This window comes from Hippopotamus amphibius, chromosome 5 (genome assembly GCF_030028045.1).
Source record: "Hippopotamus amphibius kiboko isolate mHipAmp2 chromosome 5, mHipAmp2.hap2, whole genome shotgun sequence".
NCBI classification, from domain to species: domain Eukaryota; kingdom Metazoa; phylum Chordata; class Mammalia; order Artiodactyla; family Hippopotamidae; genus Hippopotamus; species Hippopotamus amphibius.
The window spans coordinates 173,614,500-173,629,940 of NC_080190.1; the positions used below are offsets into that span (position 1 = coordinate 173,614,500).

Here is a 15,441-nt window from a genome sequence, read left to right on the forward strand (position 1 = left end):
CCGCCCCACCTGGGCCGCTCTGGAGCTGCCTGCCAGGCCCCACCTCTCCAGCCAGGGCCTCCCTGGGGGTGACCTGGGAGCCGGCTCCCTGGGAGCCAGCGGTACAGGTCTGCAGAGCCTGGCCCGGCCTAGCCCTTCGCCCGGGGGCAGGAGGAAGAGGATGCGTGGAAGGCCTCGCCCAACTGTAGAGGGCGGTGCGCAGGACGGGCGGGGTGCGGTGTGCTTCTACTGTGATCCCTGCAGTGCGAAACCCGGGGCCGCGGAGCTGACCCTGTACTGACACGCGCTCACCCTGCTCAGGGCCCAGGACGGGCCCCCCACGGCAGGCCACAGGTCCCCGAGGCACGGCGGTCACTCACACGCGTTCAGGGACAGGGTGGCAGTGGCCTTGTTGCAGCCCCTGGGCTGGTGAGGAGGCTCCCTCTTGGGGCACCGGGACCGAAGAGGCCTGTCCAGGGGCCCCCACCCAGGGGGCACCCCTCCACGGCCCACGCATCCTTCCCCCAGCCCCGCGGGCCCACGACGGCAGGGCCCTCCCTGAAGGAGAGGCGGTGGAGAGGGCGCCCGCGTCCCAGCTGTCAGGGGCTCTCCCGCGACGGCAGCCCTCACGCTGAGCCAACTGGCGGGGACACACCTGCAGGCCAGGGTGGGGGAGCGCGTGTCGCTCCCGCCCCCCCCGAACCCCCGGCGTGGGAGCGCCCCCACCCCCGCCCCTCACCTTTGCGCCCAGCGGGCAGTAGCCTTTGAGGAAGTCGGTGCAGACCTCGGCCTTGCGGGACACGTAGACGTGGCTGTAGGGACAGTTGCTGTTGCTGCAGATCCCCTTCAGGAAGTAGGAGCACACGGGCATCTGGGAGGCAGGAGGCAGTGAGGCCAAGGGTGGGCCATGCTTGCTGGTGCAGCCAGGCCCTCCCCCAAGCCCCCTCCTCAGTCCACTTCACAGGCAGGAACACCAGGAACCCAGGGCCCACCCAGGGCTCCACCACCAGGCGTGAGCCCCACGGCAACTGTGCAAATAAACATAGCGCTGGCCCGCAGGAGGGGCCGCCCACCCTGAAGTCAGACCCTCAGCCTTCCCAGAAGGCGTGGTCACCCAGGCACAGCACATCTGCCTTCACACGGTCCAGAGGAGGACACGGAGACGGGGGACCCAGCCCAGCAGGCTGGCTCAGACCCAGACGTGCTGTCACCTGAGTCCGTCACCTGCCCCGAGCCTGCCTGGTTTCCAGGCCGCGGGGCCGGGGTGGGGTGGGCCAGGAGGAGGTTGGTCTAGAAGAACAGGGCCGGGGGGGGGGGGGTAGGAGGGAGGCGGCCTGTGGGGTCTCTAGATGGGGTCACGGCCCACAGGGCCTGAAATCCGGCAGAGTTTCCAGCTGCCTGAGGTGTGGGCACCTGGCAGCGTCCGTGAACTGGACCGCGGACAGCCTGGGTCGGCCCAGCCGGGGGGCTCTGTCCAGCGCAGACCACAGGCAGGCACTGTCGCGGGGCAGGCTCCAGCACCCTGGCCCGTTGGCAGGTGGACCCAGGGGAGACCTGGTAGGGGACACGGGGTGGGCCGCCCACCTTCTCCCCCCTGGGGGGACTGAGGCCTGAGGGCCAGCAGAGGAGGGGAGGGGAGGGTGTGTGTCTCTCCTGTTGCCTGCGCTGACCTCTGAAGCTGCCACACTTCCAGGCAGTGACTCTGGGGCGGGGGCCCTCAGGGCAAGCCCCGCCCTGCCCCTCCCGCAGGCCAGCCTCCTGGGGGATGGGGCCTTGCCAGGAGCTCAGCCAGCTGTCGCCCTGTGGGTCTCACACCCTCCACAGGCCTGACGTCTCTCAAGGGCTCCTCCCTCCCTTCCCTCCGCGGTCAGACCTGCTGGCCCTGCCCGCGGTGCCCAGGCGTCCCCACCTGCCTGCAGGGGACACACAGGGGCGTCAAAAAGCCACTTTTCTGGGGAGTGCTGGTGGTGGTGGTGGGGCGCTGAATAGGACTACAGCCGAGGAGGGAAGGAGGGGAAGCAGAGAAACAAAGGGTGATTTAGCGAGGAGAGTTTATTTTTAATTGTCTTTTAACTGCAGCGCAGAGGGGAGCGGCCGGCCTGGGGCTGGCGGTGCCTCGGCGGCAGACAATTCCCTTAATGTGCGTTTTGATACAGGGCCCAAATTAGCGCTAATAAAAAGGGATAATAAAGCCAACTCCTGCACCAAACGGAACTCCTCCTGGCTGTCAGCGCCCTTATCAAGAGGAAACTGCGTTCTCATTTCAATTAACCTTGTTTGCACCCAGCACGTCCACACAAATAACAATACCATTCATTCAGGGCGCTGGTGCGGGGCGCCTGCGGTAGACAGCTCAGAGCCTGCGCCAGCTCTGGAGCCGGAGCTAATGAACCCGAAACGCGACGTGAATTTCCAAATTGCTCACAACAGAGTTTGGAAGCTCTATTAGGGAGAAAAATGCTGATTCTTTTCAAGTTCCTCAAGGGGAAAAGCTGTAGCAGCAGCACGGCCGCAGCGCCTCCGCCTGACCCTGCCTCCCTGGCCCGCTGCGGCCCCCCTGCAGCGCGGACCCCTGACCTCAGAGCCCCAGGGACCGCCCTGGCACTCCTCGCGCTGTGGGGGGCCCGGATGCCCAGACCCCGGGGCGGGGGGGGGGGGGGATGGCGTAGCTGTGCGTCTCCCTCTCCACCACCGCCTGGCCACGCGGCTGCCCCGCGCTGACCCCAGGCACACCTGGGGGGGGCCACTGGGCGTGTGGGGGGCTGGGGCAGGAGAGCCTTCAGGTCCCATTCCCAGCCCCACGGGCACAGGCGACAGGGGAAAGCTCACCTTCTCCTTGGAGACGTGGTGGGAGAAGGGGCAGGTCCCATCCGTCTTCTTACAGGTGCCCCGGACAAACCTGGGCAAACAGGGAGGGTCTGAGGGGTGGGGACCCCAGGGCAGCCCCAACCCCACCCCAGAGAGGCCCGGGCGGTGGGGCAGCGCACCTGGTGCACACGGCCACCTTCTCAGGGTCGTGGATGTAGGGGCAGCGCTCGCCGCGGTTGCACCGGCCGAAGCGGTTATAGTACATGCAGTACTCCTCCTTCCTCCGCCGCCGCCTCTGCCGCGCCTGCCGCACGATGGCCAGGCTGCGCTGCACGGCCCGGCTGGGGACCGGGCAGACGTCTGTGAGCCCCGGGAGGACGGGGAGCCCCCCCTCCCCCGCCCCCCCGCAACCCCGAGGGACGTACCTGGCCAGGGAGCGGCTGCAGCTGCTGGCAGGGTCCAAGCGGCCTGTGGGAGGAGAGGCCGGGTCACGCCAGACCCACCGGCCTGGGGTTCCGCCCTCTCCCTGCTCACCTGCCTGGCACTGGCCTCCTTGGGTTCCCCATCCTCGGCTCGGGCACTGCCTCCCCTCCCGGAAGCCGCATGCCCTCCTGGACCCTGCCAGGCTGCCCCCCAGCCCTGTGTGGGCGAGAGGCCAAGGAGAGATGGCAGAAACGGGCGGGGACGAGGACTCAAGGACCAGGACTGGTGGCACAGCTCCCTGAGGCCACACTGGTTGCTGGCCAGTGGTCTTGCCTCAAGGCAGGTGGTCCCAGGAAAATGGAGTGGTGGGGCCTCCCTGCCACCTCCTGCCTGGAGCAGAACCCAAGGACACGTGACCTGAGCGGGGTCTGCAAATGCCACCTGGTTTTGCAGTAGCTAAAAATGGCTTAAAGTGTTGTAAAACAAAAACAAAAACGATGTGTATGGGCACAAATCCTGAAATCCCCACTCCAAGCCCTGAGGGAGCTGTGCGCCAACCGCGGCCTGCGGCATGTGGCTCCAAGGCCCTGGCAGGTACCCACTCCTCACACTGGGGCAACTTATAAGATACTCCTCAAAACCCAAGCGCACGGACCAAGCAAGGCCTCTCTGAGGTCAGATCGTGGCCTGAAGTGGAGTCATTCACGAAGTGGTCAGGGGTGACAGGAAGGGAGCAGCAGAGGTTTGGGTGGGGCTGGGCCCGGGAGGCAGGGGGCACGGGGCAGGCGGGCGGCGCTGTCTCCTGGGGTGCGAGCGCGCCCTGCAGGAGGGGCGTCCAGGCTAACACACAGCTCCCGCCTGCCTTTTAGAGATCAGGTCACTCCCTAGGACCAAGGCAGGCAGGGCAGGGCGAGAGCCGCTCCGGAGAGCCACAGCGCCTCAACACACACGTGACCCTCCCCAGACCAGATCTGGTTTCCCACAGGCCGCTGCTGAAACGGATCCGGCGGCAGGAGGCACAAGTGACGTCACTCAGAAATTCTAGGGACCTGAGGCGATGACAAAGCATCCCAGGTTTACAAAGGGACGTCCCCACGCTGCCTGGCCCGGAGCCGCCCCACCGGAGCCGCGTGGGAGGCCTGGGCAGGTGGCCCTCCTGCCAGCTGGAGGGCCCTCTCCCTGGCTCGCCCCAGGGCGTCCTTCCCCAGTGCCCCACTCAGCTTGGTCTCCTGGGCTCCATACCCAGTCGCACAAGTGTTTGGACACTTCACTCGGCCTGTCCAAACCCAAACCCCGTCGGGCCCACGGGCCGGACCCTCAGATGTCCTTCTCCACACGCCACCCTCTGCTAAGCCCTCACAGCTCCCTGGATGCTCTCTGAGCCCCTTCTGGCCGCGTCCGCCCTCCTCGGCCTTAAACAGGCGGCGCCAGGGCTGTGCAGCGAGGCCCCGCGGGAGGGAAGAGCTCTGCGTGGTGGCCCAAGCAGTGTGCGAGGGGGAGGGAACACGGTGACAGAAAGGAGAGGGGGGCTCAGAGCATGAGGGCCTGCAGGGAGGGGGTCTTTGGATGGCTCCAGGCCACACTGGAGTCTGGTTTCCAGGCCGGGGACAGCCAGCCTCAGGGTGGCAGCGGAGGCCAGTCCAGATGGCACGTGGTGGCCCTCCACCTGCCAGCCTGAGGGTGACAGAGTGCAACGTGATCCCTGTCGGTGAGCGCAACTTCCCGGGCTGTCACCCAGGCTGCCAGGGACGCTGTGGCGCCGTCTGCTCCCGCCAGGGACCGCTGTCGTCATGGGTCTGCCTATCAGACCGGCCGCCAGACCTGGCCTCTAGGATGTGGGCAGCTTTACTCCTCTTTCCACTTTTGCTCTAAAAAAAATGCCAGTGTAGGGCTCCGCAGGAGTTTTTACAAGAACAGGAGGCACCTTTTCAAATGCTTTGCAGTGTTAAAAAATGCACATAAAGTAACTGGCTTTAACAGAGGCCGTGGAGGCGCTGAGAGGCGCTAAAAAGTTCAGCTGAAAACCCGCGGCAACCTCAGAGCAGGAGGCGCTGAGCCTTCTGGAGAACTTGCATTTCCCAGGATCTTCCCAAAATAGACACACGGGTGAGGCAGCCCCCAGCCCCCAGCCCGCACCCAGGCAGCGGCTGCTCCCTGACAGTCGGGCTCTGGGGTCAGAGGGCAAGGACGGGCAGCACGGCCAGCGCCAGCAGCCCCGCCCCCCCACGATGCCCGGCACACGCCACCCCGGGGAAGAGACATCCGGGGGAGGGAGGCAGTGGGGTGGGGTCTTGGGCGCGCAGGCCCCAGACAGGGTGACGGGCCTCTCTCACGTGCGCGTCTGTGTGACCCTGTAGCACGCAGGGAGGGGCCGGCAGTCACAGGTACAGGTGAGGTACAGAGACCCACCACCTGCCCAGGCGTGCAGCAGCAGGTCCGCAGCAGGGAGACGGGCCCCTCAGTCTGGGGCCTGGGGCTCCGAACAATCCCGGGAGCCAGCCCCGCGGCCCAGGCCGAGCCAGGGGCTCTGGCAGGTGAACGCGGGGCTTCTGCTCCCCAGCAGGGACCGGCAGACTCCTGGGGCTGAGGCACACACCTGTCGGAGCCCGTGCCTGTGAGGACCCAGGCTCCAGGCCAAAGCATGCAGGGAGGGGTCCCAGGGTTGGGCCCTTTGGGTGGGCAGACCTCAGACCCAGGAGGAAGTGCTTGGCCCCTGGGGTTCCAGGGAAGTGAGGTCGGTCGGCCTGCGAGAAGGCCCTGCCCCTGGGGCTTGGGAGATGGGCAGGGCCAGACCCTCCCCTACAAAGCCTGGGATGGGGCTGACGAGGTCCTAGGGAGGCCGGCAGCCAGGAGGAGAGGGGGTGGAGCCCCACCCCCGCCCAAGGAGGGCTGTATTTTCTTGCTGAAGTCAAAAGTTCTGTTGACACCAGAGGAGAAAATTTATTTCTTTAATTATCACTCATCTAAGCGGGCTGCAGCTCCACGGGCACTCCCACAGCTGGGCGCGATCCACCTCCAACCAGGAGTCGGCCACCCTGCGGGGGTCCAGGCAGCGGGCGCAGTGCTGGGCCGGTCTCGTGTCCCCAGGACAGCCTGCCCAAACCCCCCCTCCCTGCCCCAACCCTGAGGCGGGAGGGCTGTGCCCTGGGGCTGCCCTGGGCAGCCAGCAGCGGGTCAGCAGGGCACGGGCGGCTGTGGCCTGCAGGGGCAGGTCGGCAGGGAGGAGGCCTCTGTCCTCCCCTAACTGCCCAGAGGCTGGAGGGCTGCGGGATGAAGGGTGGGGAAGGCCAGGGTGTTACCCCGCAGCTCTGTCTGAGCCAGAGGGTGGGATTCTGCGGAGGAGCTCGGACATTCGGGGCGAGCGGGCTCCGCGTGGCATCCTCCCCAGTGAGAAGCGTGACAGCCCCTCCCTGGCCAGCTGCTGGCTCAAGGGGGTGGGGCCACGCCGGGGAGGGAGGAAGTGCCCCCACAGCCCCTAACACGGCCCTCCCCCCACCGCCTGCTGCGACGACACCCCAAGGCGGCAGCCTCCGCAGACTCAGGGCTCCGTGCCCAGAGGGCGGCTTGAACGTGCGGCCACTTGATGTCTGTGAGGAGGCTGAGTCCAAACCTGCTTCTCCCTCTCAGCCTCCAGGTGCCCGTCCTCCCACCATGGATGCAGACGCGAGGGACGCGAGGGGATGGGAGGAGCCCAGGTGGCGGGTGCAGCCCCACCAGCCCAGGGGGATCAGGCCCCTGTGCAGCCCAGGATCCGGCGAGGCCAGGATGGCAAAATCACAGCCACAGCGCAAGGGAGGACAGTAGGGAGCAGAGCCAGGGTCCTGCCTGCCGGCTCAGCCGTCGAGGGATGGGGTGGGGTCGGGGGCCCAGGGGTGGCTGGGGCCGGAGGGCAGGGCCCACAGAGAGGCTTGGTCACTGGGGGCCAACCAGGTGGTTCCTCCGCAGAGCAGCTGCCGCCGGCCCCTAGCGGGCTGGTCAGAAGGGGTCCCTGGGCATCCACGGCCCTGTGCACACCACACACAAGCCCGGCTGGGGCAGCTCTGTGAGGCGCCCGGGGGACGCAGCAGGCTGGAACGGGCTGTGGACAGAGGAATCTGAGATCCCTGCCCTCTGAGATGCCCACAGCTGCGTGTGGGCCCCACAGACCATGAGCACCCAGGCTACAGGCCTGCCGAGCTCTGGCATCAGAGGCGACCGGAGTGGGGCCTTCCAGGAGCAAGGGAGGGCTGTCCCCTGACCCAAGGCACCAACCCCGAGGGGCTGAGTCTCACCAAAGGCCCCGGAGGAGGCCTGGCCAGGGCTCTGCACCTGCTCCTACACTGGACAAGCTAGTGAGACCAAGGCGGAGGCCCTGAGAGGTCACACAGCCCAACCCCTTGAGGTGGGAAACAGGCACATAGTGAGCGGAGCACAGCCACGGCCTCCCAGTCCCCAGGGTCTGACCTGGGGGACCCGGGGCACCTGGCCTGGAATCAGGCAGCGGGACACTCCAGGCCCACAGTCAGAGGCCCTGGGAGAAGAGAGACAGGGCTCCTGGGAGGGGCCCTCCGGCTGTCTCCCACCCAAGACCGCCCCGCGCCAGCCTCCTCTCTGGGCCGGGCCTCTTCTCCCTCCTGCCCTTTGGGCGGGTTGGGCTGGGGTAGCTTGTGCAATGCCCACACCGTCGGCAATCTCTCCTCTTTTTTTCCCCGTTGACAGAAAAGGAAAGGAGTAAAATTGGACTGAAACCAAAATATTTTTCTAGTTCATTTGTACAATAAGCAAATCCAAAGCATTTCCTTCTCCTCGGCCTGTTTCCCCGGCCGCAGGGGCGCACGTGGTGGCGGCGGCCGCCTCCAGGCACGGTTGGGAGGCGTTGCCAATGCGATTAGGCACCGCGGCCCCAGGTGTTCGCGCGCCCAGGCCGTGTCTGCCGTACCTGGCTCATCTCCTTTGTCCAGGAGCAAAACACGGAAAATCGGAGGCGGCTCAGCCACGCGAGCGGTAGGTGCACCCGGGCCGTCCCTGGGGGGCTTCCCCATCGCGGCTGCGGCCAGCCGCGTGAGGGGCCCTCCCTGAGGCTCTGCGAGCAGGAATGAAATGGTCCCGGCACTGGGATGCTGTCTGGGAAGGCCTCGCTCAGACAGGCTCTGGGAGCGCCCGGGCCTGTGGCCTCAGACAGGCGACCAGCCTGGAGCGACGGTGTGTGCACAGCCCCGCCCCCAGGAGCCTCACCTGCGCGCAGGGGGGGCCTGCCGCCCCCGTCGGTGCTGGGCCGGCCGCAGGTCTTGGAGAGCTTGTTGGCCGACACCTTGTAGAGGACGCCTCCGATGCAGCGGTAGCCCTTGTTCCGCCACCGAGGGGAGCCCGTCTGGGCCTTTCCACCCGCTGGGGCAGAACGCAGGCTGTTCAGCACCAGGGACCTGCAGGGACAGGGAACGCCCGTCAGCCCAGCCCCGGGGCCAGTGGTCAGGAAACCTCTGTCCCCCGCCCTCTGCTGGCACAGGAGGTGGCATCCTCAACCCACCAGCCAGGGCGGGACCGAGCCTCCCCCTCCAACATGCATGCCCCTGGGTCATGGCTCCCAGGGGGCACCTTTGTGAGGGAAAGCCCGCAGCACCTGCACTAAGATGGTCCTGAGGGCCCACGCCAGGGCCTGTGGCCGTCACCACCGCCCGGGAAAGTCTCCTGGACACCGCCCCAGGGGTGCCACCCGATTCAGGATGGCTGTGCTGCGGGGTCAGCAAGCGCCACTGCCCGCCCTCCCTGCCGCTCTGTCCACCGCACGGAGGGGACAGCCTCACAGACCCCCCACCCAGGCAAGCCATTTCGGGGGAAAGACTGCAATGTCCTTGAGGTCAAGGGCCGGCAGAGGCCTGGGATGCCTGTGCGGTTCGCGAGTGGATGCCCTGGCCAGCCCAAACGGGCCGGAGGAGGTCCCCCCACAGATGCACAGTGGGCAGCAGCTCCACGCCCCCAGACTCAGGTCCCACAGGTGGCCGGCCTGCAGCTGCCCTGGCAGACCTGCTCCCCAGGCTGCCACAAGGGGTCCAGGGCCCTCCCGCTGCCCAGGGCCTCAGGACTCCAAAAGGACTTGGCCTTGGCCCTTGGTGCGTTTCAGCAGGAATCTGTTGATGCAAATTGAACTCAGCTCCCTATGGGCTCAGGGGAGCGCATCGCGCCGTCACCGCCCCGTGTACACTTGGCCCCCGCGGGCACACCTGGGCAAGGGCGCACAGGCTGTTGCTGTGGGTGCTGCCTCTGCCTGGAGATGCCCCCAGCAGCAGGAGGGGCAGGGCGCGAGGACGGTGGCCTACAGCAGGCAGTGCCACCAGCGGCGGCTTGGGGCCCTGCAGAGGAGCCAGCTGGAGTCAGGGCCCGTCCTGGGGCATGCGCGGCACCCTCCCTTCTGGGCTGTCCCGTGTGCTGCCGCTGAGGCCCCCATGCCCTGCAGCCCGCTCCCCCCGGAGCATATGAACCCCAGCTCCACTTGGGCAGTAGTACACACTTTCCCGGCTGCCTGGGTCTGAAGTGCAGACGGAACAAGGCAGGCCTCTGGGCACCCTAGCACGCAAGCGGGCCCAGGCAGGTGGTGGCAGCCACTAAGGCCCTCCGCCCCCAGGCCCCATCTCTCCATCTGCGAAGCCAAGTGAGCCGGGTGCTGCGGACCTGAAGCTGCAGCGTCAGGCGGGAAGCGCCGAGGAGGCCGCCAGAAAGCACTTAACCCAGTTTTCCTTAATGAAAACCCAAGTTCACAAGCACCAATCTTGGAGGGAAGGACTCCCACCCAGGGCCCTTGGCAGCCCAGCCCACACTGGCTGCGCCGACAGGCTCCAGCTGCCCTCGCACAGGGCATGCGGGAGAGCCAGGCGGGCATCCTCTGGGGGAGGCAGACAGACCCCCAGGCTCTTCTGGACCTTGAGACCCCAGATCTACCCTCCTTGCCCTTGGGGCGTCTGCACGTGCAGTGGGCACCTGCCCTGCCCCTGGGCTTGCACCAAGGCCAGGTGGAGGTGTGAGGAGGGGCAGGGCTACGCAGGGTCTCCTTTCCTTACTGCAGAACCCTGTCAGCCTGGGGAGCTCCAGACCCTCTGCAGGAGCTGTGGCTACTGTCCGAAAGGCGCAGCTTGGCCTGATCCGCACAGTTGAGAGTGGAGCCTAGGCCAGTGGTCACCACAGCTCATTTAGCCCAAGGCTGAGAGGCCCCTGACAGCTCCGGCCCCAGCTCCACGCTGTCCAGAGCCCTCTGAGGTCTCCCTGCCCACGAGGCAGCTCGGGTCCTCATCACGGAGTGGCCACTCAGGGCCAGCCCCCAGCCCCCCGGCCAGCTGTGCATCGAGGTCACGGGACTGTGCTGCCGGGAACAGTGACACTCTCAGGGCCCCTCCCCTTGCCGGGGGCACACCCTCTGCTACCCACCTCCCCTCCATCCACAGCGCTGGCCCCCATGAAACGTGAGACAGGTGGCAGGATGCCCTTGAGAAGGTGTGAGGGAGGGAGCAGGGCCTTGGACACCTTGGTAGCCCAGTCCTTCGAGGGGTGAAGCCCCCCACCTGTGGGCATGCGCTCCTGGCTAAGGCAGGACAGGGACAGACCACTGCCGCCAGAGGCAGCCACGGAGCTGACGCTGCGGGACTCAGGCAGCACACGGCAGTCCAAGGAAGAGGCAGCCCGGCCCAGGCAGGCCCAGCAGGGCGGAGGCTGGCAGGGCCTGGGGTCAGAAGGAACTGGAAGCCTGGGCAGAGCGCGTTCCAGCCTCTTGAGCAGCCCCCCACAGCTCTGAGCACAGAGGAGCCTCCGTCTGGGGCTGTCGTGGGCCCCTCCCCAGAAGCAGCGGCCCCCTCAAACGCTGCCTTCCACGGTTTGTTCTTACAGCTAAAATGCCCCTCTCAGGTGACGTTTCTTTCCCGGGACATGATTGATTATTCTTGCAGATGAACATGACCAACTGACCCATCCCTTTTACCACCCAAAAAGCCATGCCCCTGGGCTCTGACGTGCTGGCGGGGCGACCGTGGGCTCTGGGAGGAGTGGAGGCGCAGCAGGCCTCCTGCTCGGAGGCCCCGGCACCGAGCTCATGGTCTGTGCACACACCTGTGCCCAAGGAGCCCCCATGCCTGGGTGCAGGGCTAGAGCGCGAGAACAGCCCCGGGCCCCCGGGCCCCCAGCCCCCAGGGGCACACGCAGGGGAGGGAGCCGAGCTGGGAGAAGCTGCATTCCCAGATGGTGCCCTGGGGCTGCCTGGGGGAGGGGGATGCGCCCAGAGCACTTGGGGAGGCCCCCGCCCACGGAAACCGGGCCGGCCTGCAGCTGCGCAGAGCCGCCTCTGCCCTCCCCTCACCCGCTGGTCCCGCTGACTTTGGACCTGTGGCCCGGTAGGTGCCAGGCAGGTGGGAGCTGGAACAGTGGGCTGGGGGGCACCCGCCCCAAACGCCTTGTAGCTTTTCACGGCCGTGGGTGTCACAGCACTCCAGTAAATTGTTACCCTAATGGAGAGGACAGCCTTTGGAAACGAACTGTATTGAGAAGAGGGGATAAAATGAATGCGATAATAGCAGGGCCAAGGACCCAGAGAATGCTCCTGCCCTCGCGGCGAGGGCCTGTAATTCCTTTTCTACAACAGGAGCCTCAGATCTAAAGGCTTCTCCCATCCGTCCGGCAGGCCCACGCTGCCAGGAAATTTCATTAACGCTGGAAAATAGGAAAGGTATTAAGCGTGGATAATGAAGGCCAGGGAGGGAGCCCTGCCTTAAGACAGTCCTCTTTCTCGCCTTTGTAATGGAGGCATGAACTTTCCCTTCAAATCCATTTCTAATCCATTTGAAATACTACAGCAAATTATCTTTCCTTCAGCCCGAAAGCGGCCAGCCAATTTACTCCGAATAGAAGTGACAATGCCCCAGGATTTATCACCATAACCTTGACTGCACTGGGGTGAGGGCTGGGCCTCCCCTCACCCCCCCCGGGGGGGGGCACGAAGGACGGGTGGGGGGAGATAACGTTTTAAATGAAAAGCGGAGGTAACGGGGAGAAAGATACACACACCACAAAAGTAGGTTTAAAAAGAAAAGCGGTCCCTGTGTCCATGTGTCCGCTGCTTGGGGAGCAGCTAGAAAGTTCCAGGCCCAAGGCCATCCAGGAACTCCAAGGGGCTCTGTCCTCTGAGGCCCCCTCACCTGCTGTACCCAGGAAGTGAGCAGAAGGTCCCAGGGAAAAGGGACCCCGAGAGGCAGGGCGTCAGGGTCCGGGCAAGACGGGAAGGCTCTCCCCAGGAGCCGGAGGAGCGTGAAGCCCTCTGCTCTGCCTGCGGGGCTCACGGCGCAGTGGCTGGGGGCCCAGCCCGCCAGGGCGCCCCCACCCCCAGGGGTTTCGAAGGCTGGCCCTGGACCCCCAGGCTCCCTGCACGCCCCCTGGCCACAGCCCAAGCAGGTCTGTGCAGCCCCAACACCGGGCTGCGGGGCCGCTTCTCGGGCTGCACGGCTGAGACAGGCCTACCCAGGGCATCCCGGGCTACGCGGCCTGGCAGCCTGGCGCGCAGGTGTGTACACACGGGGCGCGCGCTGAGCGCACACACCTCACCTGCCCCAGGGCACCCCGGACCCTGGGCCGAGGACAGGCAGGCTGCTGGGCCACGTCGCCTGACGGCCCACAGGGTGGCTCCTCCTGACCGAGGGCAGAATCAGGCGCAGGGAGGCGAGGGGCGGGGAGACAGCCTGGCCCTGGAGACCCTGGAAGCAGCCCCAGCCTCCAGGACGCCTCCTCACCAGGTCCACCAGCCTTTAAACTAACAGCACCTCAGGCCGCCAGCACAGCCCCCCAGACTCCTCCTAGGCTGTCACTTCTCAGGCGGGGCAGCAGGACCACACTGGAGCTCCTGAGGGCTCCACGGCCTCTCAGCACCCAGTCCAAAGGCAGCCTGGCTCCCGCCATGTGGACCCAGAGAGGGTGGGACAGACCCCTCTGGGGACAGCTCTAGGCCCAGGGAGCCCACACCTGGACAAAAAGGTGCTGGCAGAACTGATGGCTATTTTCCCGCAGGAGGGCCTCTCAGGCACAGAGGCACTTTGCTGGCATGTTCTTCCCAGTCCCCACAGTCTGCTCCCCTCCTCCGCACACCCTGCTCCCGCCCTGGGGACCCTCACCTCTCCAGGGACAGCAGCCAGATCTCAGTCACTGAGGAAGCTGCCTCCCTGAGCCAGCCTGCCCTCCGGCCCCAGAGGTGGTCTGGGGTCCTGCCCTCATTCACGCTCCCTGGTGGGGTGCCCGCCCCCCGCCTCCACCCTGTCCCATCCGTTGGTTTGCAAGCTACACGTCTGATCGAGCTGCCCCCGCTCCACCTGCCCCCCTGCAGCGGCTACCCCGACTTCTCCAACAGGCGGGGCTCTCGGGCCCTCAGCGGCCCACTGCCCCACCCGCCTTCCAGCCACACTGGGCGCTCTGCCTCCTGGAGGGCACTGTGGCCCCTCTTCGCGCCGGGCCTGTGCACGTGCTGTCTCTCTCTCTGTCACATGGCTCTGCCTTGAGACCCAGCTCAGATGTCAGGTCCCTGGAAGCCTCCCCCAAACCCCGAGGGCTCGCTGTCACGGGCCCCGGGCCCCACACAGGGCCGTGCCACACCTGGGGGCGGGCACCCCAGGGCGGGGCTCCAGCGACGGGAGCTGGGCGAACGCACAGCAGGAGGGGGGCTGGGGGGCCGCCCGGGTCCCCGACAAGGGGGTCCACTGAGTTGAGGGAAGACATGCAGAGAGGAGACTGTGGTGGGCAGGAGATGGGACGAGAGGGGCACTTACGCCAAGAGAGGCCCCCAGCTCAGTGTGCAGGCACGGAGGCCGGGGCTGGGCAGCGGAGGGCCGGGAGGCGGGCAGCTGGTCGGGAGCAGAGAAAACAAGCAGGGAAGCATTTTTCAGGAAACGGAGCAGGTTCCACGCAGCTCCAGGCCAGCGGGGAGTGCGCTGTCAGCAGGAGGGGCGCCGGGGGAGGCGGCTGCCGAGGAGGCGGCTGCGCGGCGAATCCCAAGTAGGTCAGGCTCAGCTGCCGCCACCGTGACGGCTGCAAACTGCTTAAGCGGGCTTTCCACGGAAACGCTGACGGCCCGGCGCCCCGCCGCAGGCTGTGCCCTCCCAGCCCAGGCCTCGCTCAGGGGTCCCGGCCGTCGTGCGGGGCAGCCTGTCACGCAGGTGCTGACAGAATGTTCTGGGGTGGGGGGGGGGGACAGAGTCCCTCAGGGCCAAGGGCCCTGGCGGGGTGGCAGGGTGGGCTCCCAGGAGCCAGGGACTCAGCAGATGGCTGGATGGATAGACGGATGGACAGACGGTACGGGCCTCGGGATGACTGGGGCCACGTGGCCTCCTAGGACATGATCTTCCCAAGTGTGGCCTCTGGGGTTCCGGCCACCTCGGGGCAAGGGTGAGGCGACAGCTCGGCTTCCCAGGACACACCTGCTTGCAGTGGATGGGGGGGCTACAGACCCCGGGTGGGAGCTGAGGCCTGAGGGCCCTGGTGGGATGCAGCAAGGACAGGATAGCCCTGAAGAGGGCTGGCTGGCCAGGGCGTGGGCTGAGCACTTGAGGGTGGAACTGGGGGTGCTGGGGGTGCAGGCAGGGGGCTGGCTCCCACGGGCCCCACTGACCCAGCAAGACACCTAGGCGTCACCTCTGAGAGTACGGCTCCTTCCCAAGGGACCCCTGCCCCGCCTCTCCCCTGTAATGAGTAGAGGTGATTCAGGGCGCCCCTGGCCAGCCGGCATCTGGTGGGTGACACTAATTGCGCTGCCTGCAGTACAAGTGCTGCGGCTCCATTATGGGGGGCTGAGGCTGTTTTATGTGCTCACATCTATTCAATTGGTATTTCGATCAATGGGTGCATTACAAGCGTTCCCTTTAAGAGCCTAATAAACAACAGGAGAGAAAGTAAAATTCTCCATAAAATGACACTTTTAAAAATCCATTTCAGCTGAAACTATTGGTGTTTTGTATGTTAGCTGCAAAAAACAGGTCCTACTGGGCCTTCACGGCCCCACTCCAGAGGGTAGAGTTCAGTTCGTTGGGCAGAGGGGCCGGGGGCCCAGGATCGGACAGCCAAACGGCTGGTGCAGTCCAGGGTGGGCCTCGGCCCTCTGCGCCCAATGTCACCCTCCAGGCTGGGCCGTCACCCAGGACTCCCCTGGCCCCACAGCTGGTGAGGGGCCGGGCGAGCCCTTCCTCTGCTCCCTCGGCCCCCTCCCTCATCTCCCTCCACGTCCTGCTTCTCTCT

The 15,441-nt window shown here is 66.2% G+C and overlaps 1 protein-coding gene across 6 annotated transcripts in view; it reads right to left on the bottom strand.

The window, feature by feature from the left end:
- The window catches only part of ZC3H3 (zinc finger CCCH-type containing 3), an 84,291-nt gene that overhangs the window by 20,467 nt on the left and 48,383 nt on the right, over positions 1 to 15,441 (bottom strand). For 2 of the 6 annotated variants that reach the window (XM_057736744.1, XM_057736743.1), the window contains exons 5-9: positions 8,425 to 8,612; positions 3,213 to 3,255; positions 2,967 to 3,128; positions 2,809 to 2,878; positions 719 to 850 (exon numbers count right to left, since the gene is read on the bottom strand). In XM_057736744.1, the coding sequence (XP_057592727.1) occupies positions 719 to 850; positions 2,809 to 2,878; positions 2,967 to 3,128; positions 3,213 to 3,255; positions 8,425 to 8,612 (595 nt within the window). Of the gene's footprint in view, positions 1 to 718; positions 851 to 1,392; positions 1,971 to 2,808; positions 2,879 to 2,966; positions 3,129 to 3,212; positions 3,256 to 8,424; positions 8,613 to 15,441 lie in introns of those variants that run through there. The other 4 variants (XM_057736745.1, XM_057736747.1, XM_057736749.1 and 1 more) reach the window with 3 other exon arrangements.